The 17,510-nt window shown below is 47.3% G+C and overlaps 1 protein-coding gene across 2 annotated transcripts in view; it reads left to right on the plus strand.

Moving 5' to 3' along the window:
- The window catches only part of CARD11 (caspase recruitment domain family member 11), a 72,513-nt gene that overhangs the window by 37,153 nt on the left and 17,850 nt on the right, over positions 1-17,510 (plus strand). For both annotated transcript variants that reach the window (XM_048495412.1, XM_048495413.1), the window contains exons 9-16: positions 904-1,083; positions 3,889-3,940; positions 5,948-6,063; positions 7,213-7,316; positions 10,386-10,438; positions 11,384-11,507; positions 13,188-13,389; positions 14,765-14,891. In XM_048495412.1, coding sequence (XP_048351369.1) covers positions 904-1,083; positions 3,889-3,940; positions 5,948-6,063; positions 7,213-7,316; positions 10,386-10,438; positions 11,384-11,507; positions 13,188-13,389; positions 14,765-14,891 — 958 coding nt within the window. The remainder of the gene's footprint in view (positions 1-903; positions 1,084-3,888; positions 3,941-5,947; positions 6,064-7,212; positions 7,317-10,385; positions 10,439-11,383; positions 11,508-13,187; positions 13,390-14,764; positions 14,892-17,510) is intronic.

The raw sequence follows: 17,510 nt of genomic DNA on the forward strand, positions 1-17,510 counted from the left end.
ATGTGTGAAATGAGCATTTATACTTTGACCATAAACATAATTTGGAGGAGGGTGAAGATGTTAAGTTTTCAATTTGCTCTGTTTCTCAACAGTAATGTTGACAGGGTGGGGCAGGGAGGGGAAAAGCTGGGTTTGGTGTATTTTGGAAGATCTTTTTAGATTCTACTGGTGCTTCCCAACAGCCAGTGCACAGTTTGGTCTTAATATAAACCTCAGACCAAAACAATGCTAAGTCAGAAGGGGAAAAGCCAATGAATGCCAAAATCACCAAGCATTGGTCTTCAGAGGGCAATCTCTCTGGGACCTGGCTCCAACTCATGAACTTCATAAGGTCCCTCAGGGGTCTTTCCACCTGTCAGATGAGCACCTTGCCAACATGGGAACTGAGCAAAATGGTAGTGTGTGGTCATCACAAGGTGCTCCAAAAACAGAATTCCCCAGTTGCTTAGACCAGCAAGCCAGCCAGACATAGAAGCTTTCCTAGAGGCCACAAGTTATCACCTGACTCACTCCGGCTGTTTGTCCATGGGCTTCCTGATTGATGGGGCTTCCTATGGGCTTCCTGATTGGTGATGGCGCTTCCCATGGGCTTCCTGACTGGTGTGGCAAATGTTCTCCTTTGACCAGAGACATGTGGTTGTTCACAGCCTTCACTCAGGTCCCTGCTGATACCACCTCACCAAAATGGCCATCAGTGGGAGAACCTTATGGCTCCCCTATGGCCTCCTGAAAGCTATGGTCAATGACCCAAATAGACCTAAACCTGGGCTTGGTTTTAGGTCCGTCAAGTGAGCACACAGCCGGTACAAGATTGCTGTGCTGGATGATTTGGTGAAGTTGAAGCGTTAGGAAACTATGGTGAACCTGTCTCTTGTTAAATATTTCCTCTTTTTTAATTTCAAGAGCTTACCAAGGAACCTGCCCTTCACCATAATCTCTCAGACTCCAGAAGCACCCTGCCCCAAAATAAATGGCCAAGAGGCTGATGACTCCTCAACCTCTGAGGAATCTCCTGAAGACAGCAAATTTTTCCTCTCAGATCAGCCTCGATTTAAAAGACGGATGAACCTGAAGGGAATCCAGGTAGGCTTCATTATACTGAGCGGCTGGCGGACAAGGGTTATGCTTGTACTGTGGAACGTAGTCCGCTGGGCAGGGATTTCACACGCAGGCACTTGGTAACGACTGCATTTTTCTGATCTCTAACAACCTCTTCGCTTTCCCTTTTCACTTGGAGCTTCCCTGCAGAACTCACAGGGCAGCCGCTCTTTGTGCCTCCGAGTCCCTCTTCAAGGCCGACTGTTTCCTTTAGGTTTTTGGCTTGAAATGCTCGAGCCCGACTGAAACAAAAGCTGAATGTATATTCTCCCTCTGGCTTTCCTTTCTGCCCTGCCCGTCTTCTGCTGCCTCTCGTTCTCCCACGGTCAAAATTTATACTGTGAACTCCCTGAGGTAGTGACCTGTCCCTAGTTTTTCATACACTCTAATGCACGTTGTACAATGACAACAATATATTCACAATAACGCCCTACCTTATTTAATGGCAGACTGGTTCTTGCCCCTACTGGGGGTAGGAGGAGGAGGAGGAGGAGGAGGAGGAGGAGGAGGAGAGTTGGATGTATACCCCCTTTCTCTCCTGTAAGGAGACTCAAAGGGGCTGACAATCTCCTTTCCCTTCCCCCCTCACAACAAACACCCTGTGAGGTGGGTGGGGCTGAGAGAGCTCCGAAGAACTGTGACTAGCCCAAGGTCACCCAGCTGGCATGTGTTGGAGTGCACGGGCTAATCTGAATTCCCCAGATAAGCCTCCACAGCTCAAGCGGCAGAGCGGGGAATCAAACCCGGTTCCTCCTTATTAGAATACACCTGCTCTTAACCACTACGCCACTGCGGCTCCCAATGGCCTCCACTCCAAAGGGCCACTAGTGGCTAGAAGCACATGGAGCTGGGGGCCCTGGCACCACTTGCTCTGAGTTTGTTTTAACAACCCCTATCTTATTGTTGGAGAACACAGTGGCGCAGATAGAATTGCCGAGTCAAAAATAGAAGATTCAGCCACCCCTACAGAGAGCTACAGGGTCAGCAGAGTTCTTGAAATAATTACTTCTATGGTGTTTTGCCAAGAGCCATTTTGTGATGGGCATAAAAAATTATTTTGCTTCCTTTGTCATTTGAAATTTTCCCCTTTTTGGAGAATTGCAGCCGTAACCTTAGGCCCCTGTAAACTTTTGTTTAAAAGCTTACGGACAGTTGATGGAAAACTTTCCATTGGCTGGAAGAGATGATAGCAATAAGGCAGTCTAAAAAAGGAGGGCAGAGCAAAACTAGCCGCCTAATTCTGAGCTAAATTAAGTTATGTCTTATTCTTTCAAGCGGAAGTGGGAATGTGCTCGAAACTCTTGATTCCGCTTGATTAACCGAGTAACTAGTTCTTCTGCTGCCGTGGTAAAACTCTACAAAAGTTTTCCTTGCCATGATTCAGCTATAATGGAGGAGTCATGGGTTTCTTCCAGTGTATATATAATTATCCTTCACTTCCTTTAGGCTCCTTAATGTCAGAAACAAAGCAAATCAGAAAAGCTCCCATACAAAATAAAGATTGTGCCAAAATTCAGTATTTCCTGGATTCCAGTAGCAGATATAGGGAATTTTTTCAGATCTGAGCCAGAAAGTACCAGGAGACAGCCCTGGAGACGATCCAGAACAGATCGTGGCCTTCAGGAAGACCTGTTGTTCTCGCAGCCTAGAGATCTCCAAGCAGGCTAGAGCCTGAAGAACCCTACCCTATCAAAGTCACCCTACCCTGCTTGGAGTTGTCCAGCTCTCAGTTGGGCAACAAGGGTGTTGGAAAAGTGTGACTGGATTTTGGGTGGCTCATGGTTAATTCAGACTCCCAAGATATTTCCCGGACTTGTAGGATATTTGTTTGTGTATACCCTGTACGGTTTCCAAGGCAAGAGACTTTCAGGGGTGATTTGCCCTAGCCCAGTGATGGCGAACCTTTTCGAGACCGAGTGCCCAAATTGCAACCCAAAACCCACTTACTTATGGCAAAGTGCCAACATGGCAATTTAACCTGAATACTGAGGTTTTAGTTTAGAAAAAATGGTTGACTCCGAGGTGTGCGTTACTCAGGAGTAAGCTTGGTGGTAGTCGGTGGTTTTGCTTTGAAGCAACCGTCAACTCTTCGTCAAGCTTGGTGGTAGTCGGTGGTTTTGCTTTGAAGCAACCGTCAACTCTTCCAACCGTCAACTCTTCCAATGAATGACATGATAGCCATGATATTGGCATTCCAAAATACAATAAATACAATAAAACAATAAATACAATAAAACAACTCTTCCAATGGGTGAATCACGATCCTAGGAGGGTTTACTCAGAAGCAAGCCCCATTGCCAGCAACCGAGCTTACTCCCAGGTAAAGGATCACACTTTAGTTCTTCACATGAAAATCAGTGGGGCTTAACAGGGTTACCTTCACTGCTTCCCCAAAACTAGGTCTTTGGTTTAATGCTAATAATTGAGCCCAGTGGCTCAGGCCAACCTAGATGTGTGTGGCGGGAACGACTCTGTTTGCGCGTGCCCACAGAGAGGGCTCTGAGTGCCACCTCTGGCACCCGTGCCATAGGTTCGCCACCACTGCCCTAGCCAGACTGACAGAGTCCTGAGAGAACTGCGATCGGCCCAAGGTCACCTAGCAAGCTTCATGTGGAGTACTAGGGAATCGAACCTGAGTCCATAGGTTAGAGTCTGCCACTTTTAACCACCACACCATGCCAGCTCCTAAGATATTTGTAAACATCATTAATCCCAAGGTAAGCCTGTCCTTAATGTCAAAAATTGAGTTTGATTTCTCTCTCTCTCTCTCTCTCTCTCTCTCACTTGCAGTTGCCACGGACGAAATCCCCTGTCAACATGAGCAAGGCATCAGATTTTCAAGGTCAGAGAGGGAACCTGCTTCGCTGTTGCTATGCTCTGGCCCCTTACCTCTTAGCGCCAAGATGCTTGACTCGTCCTCGCCAACGTTTCTAACACAACAAATGCAAAACTAGCAAAACCTGAGAGACAAAGATATGAGGGATCCCTTTGGGTGGAGGGCGGTCACGGATAGAAAATGCTTTTAAAATCACTTGAGATAAATGTTCAGCTGTACAACGTTTTCCATCCGAATGGACTGAGAAATATCCTTATCAGCACCAGCGTTGCCAATACAAGTGCTGGGGTCCAAGAGGCCTTCGGAAGCTCCCTGATTCACCAACTCTATGATTTTTCACTTTGTCCTGGCCGCCAAGAGGCTGATGGCAGGGGGAAATTCAGAGCACCTCTGAGTCAAAAGAAATGTCGTTTTGGAAGGGACCTGCAGAATGATTTGAATGCTCTTCGCCAAGGGTCCCAGTTTAGACAGGAGCTGCTGGAAGATCTCTGAACCTCTTTAGCTCCTGGTTCAGGAGGCGAGGTTCCAAGGGGCATGGGGGGGGGGGGGCAAGCTGACACACTGGGTGCTGCCTCGTGGGGGTGTGGTGAGGGCATTCCAGGGGGCATTCCAGGGGTGGGACCAGGGGGAACGGGGTTGGAGGACGCACTAGTGCACCAGGCGCTTTCCCCCCTTGCTACACCTCTGGCCCTGTGTCATTTGACCACTCTCAAAATCTCCCCCTGCAGCTCATTTCCCCATCTGCCAGGTTCAGAAGGGGAGCTGACTTGGCAAGAGCTGGTTGTCCCAGCCAAGGTCAGCCTTGAATGGAGGAGTCTCACTCTCTACTCTGTTGCCCCATCCCTTCCTGTTCTCCTTGGGAAGGGCATGGCTCAGTGAAAGAGAATCTGCTTGGCAAGCCGAGGGTCCCAGGTTCAATCCCCCATCTCCATTTAAAAGGACCAGGTAGGAGGTGATGTGAAAGACCTCTCCTTGAGACCCTGGAGAGCAGCTGCCTGTCTGAGTAGGCAATACTCACCTTGATGGACCTATTCAGTAGAAGGCAACGTCATGTGTCCGTGTGTCTCCCGAGTAAGGTCCTGATTCTGGCAAGACTCCAAGCTTAGCTTCCACCCCTGGATTGGTAAGCTTGGGAGATCCCAAGGTGCTGGCCGTGCACTCAATTGGTTGTCTGGACTGAACATCTGCACAGACTTGTCACCTGCATTTTTCCTGGTTCTTGGGAGTCCTCTCGGGGACCTTCTGATGGCATACCACTGAGCTAAGCTCCCTCTACAACAGTACATGTTTCAACCACTTACATGTTTGAACCAGCCTTCTACCAAATCAGATCACTGGCTATCAAGATCAGTACTGTCTCCCTGACTGGCAGCAACTCAGACGGTTACACACTTCCCCTATCGCCGGATACTTTTAACTGGAGATGCAAAGAGCTCTGAATCATGGTCTCTATCCTCATGAAAGTTGGTATCATTTTCATATTGCAAGTGGAAGTATCATCCTTTTTTAAAGTCCAATATAATATGGCATAAACAAAACATGTCCATCACGGGGCGTTTCAACCTGGCCTTATCTCGGCTTGCTATTTTTTTAATGTATTGGACAGGATTTATCCACATTTGAAAAGTTTATGGGTTCATGTTTGACAGTTTGGGGCAAGGAAGAGGTACTTTAAGAGAGGATTTGAATGATAGCAGCATCCTGAGGGAGAATGCCCTGTCGCGACTTGTTCGTTCCTAGGACCCTGGTTGGGGGGAAGGTGTTAATAAAAAGGACAGTATTCGATAAGATCAGCCAGCGGAAAAAAGTCTTTCTTGGGTCATCGGGTAGAAGAAAATGACAATACTGCCTGGCATGTTTGCTGGGAAGGTAAGCCATCATTGAGCACAAACCAGACGTATTGGAAACCTTGTCTGCACAAAAGAGTCTCCATCGAAGCGCACTGTAATGCCAATATCTGGGGCATCTTTCATCCTCTCTGAGTCGATCCGTTTCTTTCGTTTGTGAGCCCAGCGGTTCGAGGCTACGAAGAGGACCGGGCTGAGGCTGGCCACAGTCACACAGATACCTGTTCCTCTCATCCGATTTCCATCAGTAACTCGGCGTGCAGCTGTGAAGTCGGCAAAATTGTAAGGAGCCTGTGGGGCATTCCACACCCTCGGACGAAATAGCTTTTACCCAGCCACCATTTCCGTGTCACCGTTCCCGATTGTTTTCCCGTCATAAAAGCTTAATCCCCGTAATGTCTTTTTTATTAGAACGTTATTAACCTTTAGCTGCTTTAAACTAGGAAAGTACCCGCTTGCTGAGTTACATTTATTTTCAAGATATTTCAGCGGAGCTTTTTTTCGCATTATCCTTCATTCGGCCCGTTAGACGAGAGGGTGAGATGTGCATCGCTGCTTTGCAGTTGATTATCTTTCAGCAGAAGGTTTAAGATCCCTGCCAGGATCTTGTGCCCATCATAGCCACAAGCGCCAGTGGGGTCAAGGAGAGGAAGCCGCTGGCCAGCCATGAGTTCTGGCTCATGCCAGCCAATCCATTTTCCCCCTGCTTGGCTGTGTTCCGATCAACTCCCCAAGGTAGACACTGAGGTCTGTTCATTGCAATCGCTGGCACAGCAGGTGTGGCTGGATACGAGGGGGGATAATCTTGTGCAGTGTTAATAAAAGGCAAGGCTAGCAACGGGGATGTCTCACCAGAGGGCTGTAAGAAACGCTGGCCCCAGGAATTGACAAAAAAAGTTAACTTGGGCAGTAAGGCTGCCTGCTGTGGGCATGAATTAGGCTGCTGGGATGTCTCTGCAATGCAGAATTCGTGCAGATTTTGATTGTTGCTGTTTGCCAATTCTGATATATAGGAAGTGCTAATCATGATGTTATAGCTTGGACTTGGGTTCAAATTCCCCTGCAGCCTTTGTGTGTGTGTGTGGGCGGGGGGTGGGGGTGTGTCCTTACCTCTCCAGATGCATGCACTCCCAAATTGCATAGTCCTTCCGGCCACCATGAAGATGTTTGGTCAGTTGAGTTCTGGATAATTCCACACTTCCCAAAAACATGAGGACACGCTTTGGTCTGGGACCACCAGGTGTGGGAGAGGTTGGGTTTTTCTGTACCCAAAATCCGACCTGTAAGCTACGTACCCCTCCAAGCTTGGGTTGCTTTAGATGTCTGCCTTTCCTGTATGCTCTGGCAGTCTTGGGATACTTATATTACTTCTCTGTATTGCGAGTGACAGTCTTCCTTCCTTTTCTTTTTAACTTCCCTTTCGGAATAAAGCAAACCCTTCGAAACCGCAACCCCAGCATTATGTCCACAACCCCAGAGCCACCAGGGAATGATTCCATTGTCCGCCGATGCAAAGAGGATGCTCCCCCTAGTAGGTAGGTACGATCGGGCTAATCCAAAGCGTTTGGCAAGTTCTGGGATTCCACACAAACTTACCTTGGTTTGTTGTGGAAGGTCAGGGCAGTAGCATGCGTAAGCGGGCTCCGTTTCCAGAAGAGACGCCGTGTGTGTCCTGTAGGAAAACTGAAAGAGACACAGGATGTTGAGGGCTGTTGGGAGTTAGGGGGACTGGTTTAGTCATTCCCAGAAAAGCTAATAGAATCCCAGGCGGAGGGGGAATCGGTGAAATTTCCAGTTCTTCCCACCCCTGGCAATTCTTTTTTTTTTAAATAAACAAGTTTACTTCAAACAAATTTAAAATATACCTACGTGTAACAAAATACTCATATATTGTATAATTATTCCCAAGACAGGAATACTCAGTTACATTACTTATCGTCATAACTATCTGGTTGACTCAACCATCCGTCTCAAATAACTGAAAGTTATGATAAAGGGGAAAAAAGAACAGCTCATTCCAATGTGACTAAATTACGTATAAACTATTTTAACATCTTAACTATAATGACTAGTCTAAAGGTTGTCCTAGATATAACAATATAGGCAATGTGACAGAAAATAATTAATACAGTTTAGTACATACAGTACATATATTTGTAACTGTCAGTTATTTATTTATTTATTTATTAAACTTTTATACCGCCCCATCCTCTAGGGGCTCTGTAAGTTAGCATATTTATATTGTCTTTATATTTATATTAGCATATTTATATTGTCTATGACAGACTAGTATTGAATTAGTCCCCCAAATTTGTTTTCAATGGATCCCAGGCAATTTCGGTCCGTAATGACAAGGACAATAGGCCTAAATCCACGCCCCGGCCATTCTTCATGATCTCCAACTGGTAACCTAATTTCCCTCTGCAAGCCAAGTTTGATAGCTTCTCCTTGGATAGGGAATCGGGGTCACCCGCAGACAAAGGAAAGGTCTCCAGTCCACTGAGGGGATGCTCCCAAGCATGCAGACAAGTATCAGTATATGGCATTAATGAAAAGCCCATTCTCACGAGAACTGAGCATGCCCAATTGCCTTCCATGGGATGCTGAGAGCAAGTTCAGCGCCAGGTCAAGAAGAACAAAACAGAAAAATTAACTGGGGAAAGAACCAGAAGTCCTGGACAGATTAGCTTCCATATGATGTTTAGGTAGATGGGGGGTTGTGGAAGACGTGTCTGGGTGCCTGTAGAGGAAGAAGAAGAGTTTGGATTTATACTCCGCTTTTCTCAACTGTGCAGCGTTGTGCCAGTGGCTTGTGGTTTACCACATTGTTCAAAATTGCAAAAAGTAACTTTTCCGACAGCCTCCAACTGGGCACAAACAGAAAGGAACCAGAGGAGTTTGGTTCCTGCATACTTGGGAGCATCCCCTCAGTGTACGGAGACCTTTCCTTTGTCCGTGGGTGACCCCGATTCCCTGCCCAAGGAGAGGCTATCAAACTTAAAAACACCAAATGCAAGCCCCAAGGGCAGGCGAAGTTCAAGAACAATGGGGTCCACCCAAACACAGGATTTGCATTCACCAATACTGCTGCTGCTGCAGGGCATGAAAATGTGAATCACTCCCTGGACTGATAAGCCCCACCTGCAATACAATACTATCAACCACATCTTTGCATAACAAGTTCCACCCAAAGCACTTACTGATTGGTTCCCCACCCTGGGACATGGACAATATATACCCCACTAAACATTCCCTTCTCATTCGACACAGTGTGTAACAGACTTCCCTCTGGGATACAACTCTGAAGGTGCCAGCCATAGATGCAGGCGAAACATTAGGAACAAGATCCACCAGACCATGGCCATGAAGCCCAGAAAACCCATGAGAACCGGAGGAGTTTGGATTTATACCCCACTTTTCTCAACCATAAGGAGTCTCAAAGCAAACAAAGCAAACAAACTCCTTCCCTTCCTCTCCCCATAACAGGCATCTTGTGAAGTAGGTGGGGCTGAGAGAGTTTGAAGAGAACTGTGACTAGCCTAAGGTCCCTCCGCAGCCTTTGGGTGACCTTATAGGATTTTCAAGGCAAGAGGCACTCAGAGGTGGTTTGCCACGGCCTGCCTCTGTGTAGCGAATCTGGACTTGGGATGGTCTCCAATCCAAGGACTAACCAAGGCCAACTACTCTCGGTCGTGGAGGAAAGTGCGGTCAAATCACAGACAGCTTGTGGTGACCTCGCAGGATTTTTAAGGCAAGAGGCACTCAGAGGTGGTTTGCCACTGCCTGCCTCGGCACAGCAGCCCTCAATTTCTTGGTGTTCTCCCATCTAAGTCCCAACCAGGGGCAGGCATGGAGAGAGAGGGATCCTAGTAAGCAGCGTCTAATATAATCCTAAGTGAGCTGGGGAAAAGGGGGGAATGAACATCATTCGATAGTTGTATTAATTTCTTCTCTGCAGTGACATTATTATACGGTTTCTAGGTGCAGCGTTGGCAAACGACCCTCCTGGGGGAAAACCTGTATAAAATTGTCAGAACGTTCCCCCCCCCCCCCCCCGCAGCATTTGACAAGGTGACCGGGGTCTCTCCGTTTTCTTTTGCTGTTGCGGCTTCCGAGAAACTTCCCGTCGACAGGAGCATTGCCGCCGGTGACCCTGTGACATTTAGCGTGCCTTGTGGACTAGAAAGCGCTCCTCTGAATAGAGCAGGCCTCTTGCGGGCAGCTTACCGAAACACTGCAAAATTAAGAGACGGGAATCACAAGAGCAGAACGTGAACTCGTTCAGGGCTGCCGGGGGAGACCGGGTTTTTCACTGTCCCCTCCTGGGGGGTGTCTTCTGACATTTCTCCCAGGTGCCGAGGATTCTTTCTTTAGAAGCCTCCCGTTGGATCTGCCACTTCTCCCTTCACATCTCTTTCTGGATGTTCCTTCTCTCCCCCATCAGCCACACTTCTTCAGTCACAAGCCTCGCTCTGTCGGCTCCGTCTTGCCTTTTCACCTGCCACCTCGAGACACCTCCGCTTTGCCGCTACCTCTAGCGGCTGCTGAAAGCTAGGCTGTGTAATGGGAGAGGGGAAAAAATGACTGTCTTTCCTCCCTTGCAGTCTGACGGAAGACGACAATGACAGTTTCATCTACGACGTGTCAGAGCTGGAAGGTAAGGGCTCGGAGAAGGCCAGTGCGAGCCTCGTCATCCAGTGGATGCAGATGTTGCCTTTGTGGGGCTCTTGTGATTGCTTCTGCCCGGCATGTCCTGCTCCTGAGTCATCCCGGCAGGAAGTGAAATGCAGAGTTTGGACGGTTGTTGGGGGGTTGCAGCAAGACTGTGAGATAGCCGGGAAGTCCATAGTTCGAAACTCCTCCCTGCCATTAACCCACTTAGCCTTGTCTCTCGGCCAGAGTGCCGCCCAGCCAGCAAGATGGAAACAATCATTCGTACTCGGGGGATAGGGACAGCTGCTGAGAGAACGAATATGGGACATATTGAACCGATCAGATTGGAATCTCTTTGGGGCAGAGACTTGTCCCCTTGGTGTTCTGTGGGATGGTCTGGATCAGTGGACGGCCAACATGGTGCCTGGCAGTGGACGGCCAACATGGTTCCTGAATCCACTTCCTCCTTCCCCAGAGCAAAAAGGCAGTGCTGGTTTTCCTCAGTTTCATTGGTGCTGGTGATCATTTTGATGAACCCACAAAGCAGCCTCTTTGGATCAGCAGGGAAATCCTATTAAGAAACATCATAGGAGGATGCTTGGGTTTGGACCGACCACCGTTTCATGACTGGCCTCATCCCCAGTGGCAATCATCTTGTGGATGGTTGCACCACTGACTGATAGCAAAAGGTGCCCGTTATCTGTTCTTAGGTTACTGGAAGTCCCCACAGGCTCAACAAATTTGAGGATCCTCACTCTGGACTCGCAGAACAGCAAGATATATAAACAGTATAGATGATCAGCTGAATACTTTCCCCTCCCATGGATACCAGGAACAATCCAAAGGCGATTGAGAAAAGTTTTTGTTTTCCTCTTACTTTGATGCTGTTTTCTGGGAAGCCTTGTAGAGAATGGTGGAAGAAACCCTTTCTTTTGTGTCTCTTTGCCAGATGACTTTCAAGACAGATGTTCATACGGACCTGCCTCGTTGCCATCTTCTACATCTTCCCACCAGTCTGAGGGGCTCGATCTGGAGCAAGTCAACTCCATTTTCAGGAAGTTCTCCCTGGAAAGGTATTTGGCGGGAGAGCCTCTGGATAGGGTGTGATCTTAGGATCTGACAATGCAATTGGCTAGAATTAGCTGGTCGAGCTTTTCTTCGATGGGACCACTTCAAGCAGTTAAGTGATGGGCACCAAGTATAAACGTTCTCCCCCGGTTAAAAACCTACCTGTATTTGCAAAGCTAGCAAGGTGGGAAGAAGGATTCTGTGTAGCTTCCTCTCCATCCTGCTGGTTTTCTATGTGCATTTGTGGTTGTCGCTGGGGAGAATTCAAACATCCAACCCTCACCTAGCAGCCTGAAGTAGTACAATCCTGGAAAATCTGCATTTCTGTAAGGGTCTGATACTCCGGTCATCAAACGAGACTCAAGAAGGTTTCAAGAGATTTATTGGAACCATGTCAACCGAAGGCTCAGATAGCCGAAACTACAGTTTGGCTCTCTGGCCTCTGGTACATGCCTGTAAGTTACAGTAAGGTTCAACCCAGAATCCCCCCACCCTCGCATTCCCATAATATCAGCATGTGAAAGGACGGTGGGAGCAGCAGCATTGTTTAGAACAGACAGTTCACTCCTAAAGGAAGGCAGATAAGGATGAACGGCTAAGCTCTATTGACTAGTTACATGCATGCAGGGAGGAGGCCTCCTTAGCCTTGAGCGATGATAATGGCTGAGCCATCTGCAGCCAAAGTGTGGACATGCAACTGTCAGGCCCAGAATGGCGCAGGCCTGACAATGTCCAGATTCTGCTGATCAGGTGGGCTGATTGCAACGGAGAGCACAGTCTCTAGGGACACAGGGATGCTTTACAGCAGGGGGTCCCCAACCTTTCTGAGCAGGCAGGAGCCTTTGGGATTCTCACACAAATCTCCAGTGGGCAATCAGAAGCCCTGCTGGGCCAAAGCCCGACCCAACCTTTTCCACTGTGTGAAAACCCTTGCTGGCCACCAGGAAAGGTGTGGGTGGATGTCATGGCATCACATTGTGGACCCCTGTTTTACAGCAACAGGAGGCCCTCCCAGGCAGGTTTGTTAGGATTATCCTTTAATACCCACGTAACAATGCTATTCTACACAGACTTACGTAGTCCAAGCCCAACTTCCAACAAAAGTCATTCACTGCAATCCCCCACTCCTTCTCCCTATTCCAGGGGTCTGCAACCTGCGGCTCTCCAGATGTTCATGGACTACATATCCCATCAGCCCCTGCCAGCATGACCAAATTGGCCATGCTGGCAGGGGCTGATGGGAATTGTAGTCCATGAACATCTGGAGAGCCGCAGGTTGCAGACCCCTGCCCTATTCCCATCCTGCTGAGTTCCTATGAGAAGGACTTCAGAGGAAGTCAGGAGAACATTCTCACAGTGGTGTCGTGGTTAAGAGCAGGTGCGCTCTAATTTGGAGAACCAGGTTCGATTCCCCGCTCTGCCATTTAAGCAGAGGAGGCTCATCTGGTGAATCAGATTAGCTTGTGCACTCCAATACATGCCAGCCGGGTGGCCTTGGGCTAGTCACAGTTCTTCGGAGCTCTCTCAGCCCCACTCACCTCACAGGGTGTCTGTTGTGGGGGCGGGGGTAAGCCCCTTTGAGTCTCCTTACAGGTGAGAAAGTGGGATATAAATCCAAACTCCTCTTCTTCTTCTACTATTACTTCTCCTCTTTCTAAGCCCTGTGATTCCTTCCCTTGACGCAGGCCATTCCGCCCCTCGGTAACATCTGTCGGGCGCTTCCACAACACGTGCCACACCGTCCAACACGTCATTCTGAGTGGAGACAGTTTGAGTTCAGAGATCTCTGTGCTCGGGGGCAACATGAAAGGCAGCTTCGTCAATTCTGTCAAATTTGGGTCCTTGGCAGAGACAGCAGGCCTCCGGGAGGGACATCAGCTGCTTCTGGTGAGACCTCATTGGTGCAGTCGGCCCCCTCACCCTTCTTGCTGCTGAACGCACGTATCTATCCATCCATTGCTGCAATCAGTAACACACCAGCAACAATTAGGCACATGACCCTTGTGTCATAGAATCATAGAGTTGGAAGAGAACCCAAGGGCCCTCAAGTCCAACCCCCTGCAATGCAGGAAATGTCATGTGCCTAATTATTATTGTGTTACTGTAGTCTAAACACACACGTGCCTTACATTTAATTGCTGCCGGTATGTTGCATTGCCTCTCACAACCATTAGCAGCCTTCATAGGTTAATAGCAAGAATGTTATTGTTAGGACAGGTGAGCTGTGCTTGCAGCCAGAGGGCCTGTATGCTGCAAAGGTACCTGGTGGCTGACTGATGGATGTGTGGACAAATACATTTTTCACTCCCTATCCACATACAACGAGGGATGAACCACCCGATAGATAGAGGACAGGATTTACTTCCTTGCAAGTTTGCAGAGAGGGAGAGCAATTGGCCCCAGATCCCTAAAAGGTCCATGGCTGAGCAGGGATTTGAATCGCAGTCTCCTGCATACTCCGACACAAACATGGCTATGGAGAGATCTTGGAAAAGGAGACTTCACTCCTGTAAGGCTTGTGTTTCTTTGGTCTTCCTGTAGAGTGGCCTAAGATAGGACAGCTAGATTTGAATTCCTTGGAGACCAGCATGATTTTCATGGTATGAGCATCAGATGAAGCAAGCTTTGCTCTTAAGTTTGTACAGTGAAAATCTTCTTGAGAGCCAGCATGGTGCAGTGGTACAGAGCAGGTGGACTCTAATCTGGAGAACTGGGTTTGATTCCCCACTCCTGCTCCACCTAAGTGGCAGAGGCTTATCTGGTGAACCAGATGTGTTTCCACACTCCTGCATTCCTGCTGCAGTTCTCTCCAAACTCTCTCAGCCCCACTTACAGCCCAAGGTGTCTGTTGTGGGGAGAGGAAGGGAAAGGATCTTGCAAGCCACCTTGAGTCTCCTTACTGGACAGAAAGGTCGGATATAAATCTAAATTCTTCTTCTTCTTCTTCTTGGTCTCGAAGAGGTTCCTGGACTCAAATCCAGGTATTCTGCTGCAGACCAACACAGGTACCTTCTGAAACTGTCTTAACACAGGAGAGGTGCACATGTTCAAACAGAGAGTTATCAATCCATCCATCTCTGCTTTTTTATAATAATAGATGGGAGTGGCAGAAGAGAGAGGAAAGGTTAGGGCAGTCAGTGTAACAATTGCCAGCCTGCTGCAGAAGAATAAGGCAGCTGATTTTTGTCTGCAAGAGCTGCTGGCGTAAACAGATACAATAATTGACTTGGAGGAAAGGATAATGCCTCTTGCTTATATCTAGATGGAAGGCTGCATCAAAGGGGAAAATCTGAGCGTTCCCTTGGATACCTGTACAAAGGAAGAGATTCACTGGATAATTCAGAGATGTAGTGGCCCCGTTACGCTGCACTGTAGATTGAATCACGAAGGTAAGCAACAACAATGGACTCGTCCTGAACGTTCTCCATGTGCACACGTTTAGACGTCATTTGTAAGGCGACTTCAGGGGAGTGGGTGGAGAGAAAGCTGGGAAACAGTGGAAGCAATCAACAATCTCGCTGTCCCGGGAGTGTAGGCAGATGAGTAGAAACACATGGGAGCTACTGGGTGACATTTATGGCCCCACTTCATTGGAGCTTGATGAGGACAGATTGCAAGCTTCAGAGAAGAGGTGTATCAGTGGGTCTCCTGGTACGAGCACGGGAGAGACACCATAGAGATGAGCGGCCAAAATGTATAAGATACATACACAAGCTGGTCTCTGGAGAGGCGGTGTGTTAATTTTATCAAGAAAGTGCATGGATAAAAGCTGTCGCCAACTCATCCAGTTTTCAAAGCATGAGTTGATCAGAAATGGTTTGGCGCTGCCTGCCTCAACACACCAACCCTGGACTTCCTTGGGGGTTTCCCATCCAAGTACTAACTTGGGTCAACCCTGCTTAGCTTCTGAGATCTGACAAGAGCAAGCGATCCTGTGCAATCCAGGTCAGGGCAAAGAAAGGACTGTAACATTTTCTTTCGATGCTCTTACTTACTTCATTTATTGCTTGTCTTTCTCGTCGAGGCTCGCAACGGATTACAGTTACAAAAACGATGCAACAAGGATCAGTACGACATGTACGATAAACAGCGCAGTAAAAATGGATCTCGCAATTAGAAAAGGATGAAATGAAGATAGTGGGACATATCCAGCAAACAATGCTGTATAAAAGGGGAGGGGAAAAACTGTTAAAATCAGAACTTTACTATCTTTGAGAAAGTGACTTGTTTTTCCCCATCTCTGTTCCCTTTATGAATACGCCCTCCTGATCCATTCAGCAAAAGGATAGACGCGAGGGAGGCTTTTTGACACTGAGTTGGATGCAGCAGGATCTGAATTTGATTTTAATGGCAGTGTTTTTGGAGAAGGGGCTTCCCAGTAAATCGGGGTGGGGGTTCGAGTCAAGAAAATGACACTGGGGAAAAATGTTCCCTCCACACGATTAATCAGATTTGGAACCCTCTGCGCCTACTTAAAGATAAACTATTCAGAGAAGAAGTCTGTGTCTCCCGTATTACACTTAAATGAGTCTTTTGGTGAAGTCTGGCTCTTCATTTTTCCTTTCGGTTCACTGGTGGATAGTTGGATACAGTCAGTGCTCTACAAAACTCTGGAAATCGTTAAACTGCCTTGTGATTAATTAAGCGCCTTGTGATTGATGGGCTGTTTTTCAATCAACAAATTGCTTCATGATCAATGAATTGCTTTGTAACTTATATGAATTTTGAAGAGAGGCATAGATTGCCACTTAAGAATATTTATGGTTTCTTGATGATGGGCATACTTAAATAAATCGAGGGGAAAAGGAGAGCGCCACAAGAGTTAATGGTAAAGAAAATGGGAGGGGGAGTCTTGCAAAACTTTTACGATTAGGAATAATATAAAATTTGATAAGGAATAACATTATGAAGGAAATAAGGGAGCAGCCGCGAACTATGAGGGAATCATGAGGTAACATCCGAAAATATCAATTTATACGACCCGCTTGCTTGGGCACAAAGTTTTTTGATTCTTCTGAGTTGGTTAAAGTATTTTAGACTAAGATAGATGAGGAAGGGAATAAATTAGCAGTAAAAATCAAGGGTGTCATGAACAAGTGAGCAGCAGTGGCGTAGTGGTTAAAAGCAGATGCATGCTAATCTGGAGAACCGGGTTTGGTTCCCTGCTCTGCCACTTGAGCTGTGGAGGCTTATCTGGGGAACCAGATTAGTTTGTGCACTCCAACACATGCCAGCTGGGTGACCTTGGGCTAGTCCCAGTTCTTCGGAGCTCTCTCAGCCCCACCTACCTCACAGGGTGTTTGTTGTGAGGGGGGAAGGGAAAGGAGATTGTCTGAATCTCCTTACAGGAGAGAAAGGGGGATATAAATCCAACTCTTCTTCTTCTTGTTCTTCAAGTGCAGTTCTATGCAGAATTAATCTGGTCTAATTCCACTGGTTTGAGTAGGCCTATGCTGGATAAACTCTGTGTAGGAGTTTACACAGTCAGTTATTGATATGAGCCCCTAGCAAGAGAATTATATTATATGGCAAGTGCTTATTATTTAATACCAATACAAATTGCAGTCCTTAGGAAATATATTTATAGCTGAGCAAGATTGTTCCTATTGGAACAAAAACCAGCAATTAAAGAATCTGCAAGGCAAACGTGATTTTTGTAAAAAAAAAAAAGCAGGGGGGGGGATTACTGGGAAAAGTTGAAGGGATGAATTGGCGCTTTTATTTGCACGAGGTTTTTTGAAAGTCTGGCTGGCTCAGGTTTTGTGGGGAATGCGGAGATTGATTCAGTATTTTTAAAAAATTCTTTCCTGGGATTATTTATAGCATCGTTAGAACCCTGAAGATTTGTTAGTTGGATTTAATAGAATTAGAAATAAATCTGAAGCCCAGCAGAGGGTCTTCCCCACTCCATCCCACTCATTCAATCCTTTGCCAGGTTTTTCTGGTTGCTGTTTACCACAGAAGGAGGCTTTGGGGGCACAGCTTCCCCACTGAGAGCTGATAGTCCT

Source organism: Sphaerodactylus townsendi, linkage group LG04, assembly GCF_021028975.2.
Source record: "Sphaerodactylus townsendi isolate TG3544 linkage group LG04, MPM_Stown_v2.3, whole genome shotgun sequence".
NCBI classification, from domain to species: domain Eukaryota; kingdom Metazoa; phylum Chordata; class Lepidosauria; order Squamata; family Sphaerodactylidae; genus Sphaerodactylus; species Sphaerodactylus townsendi.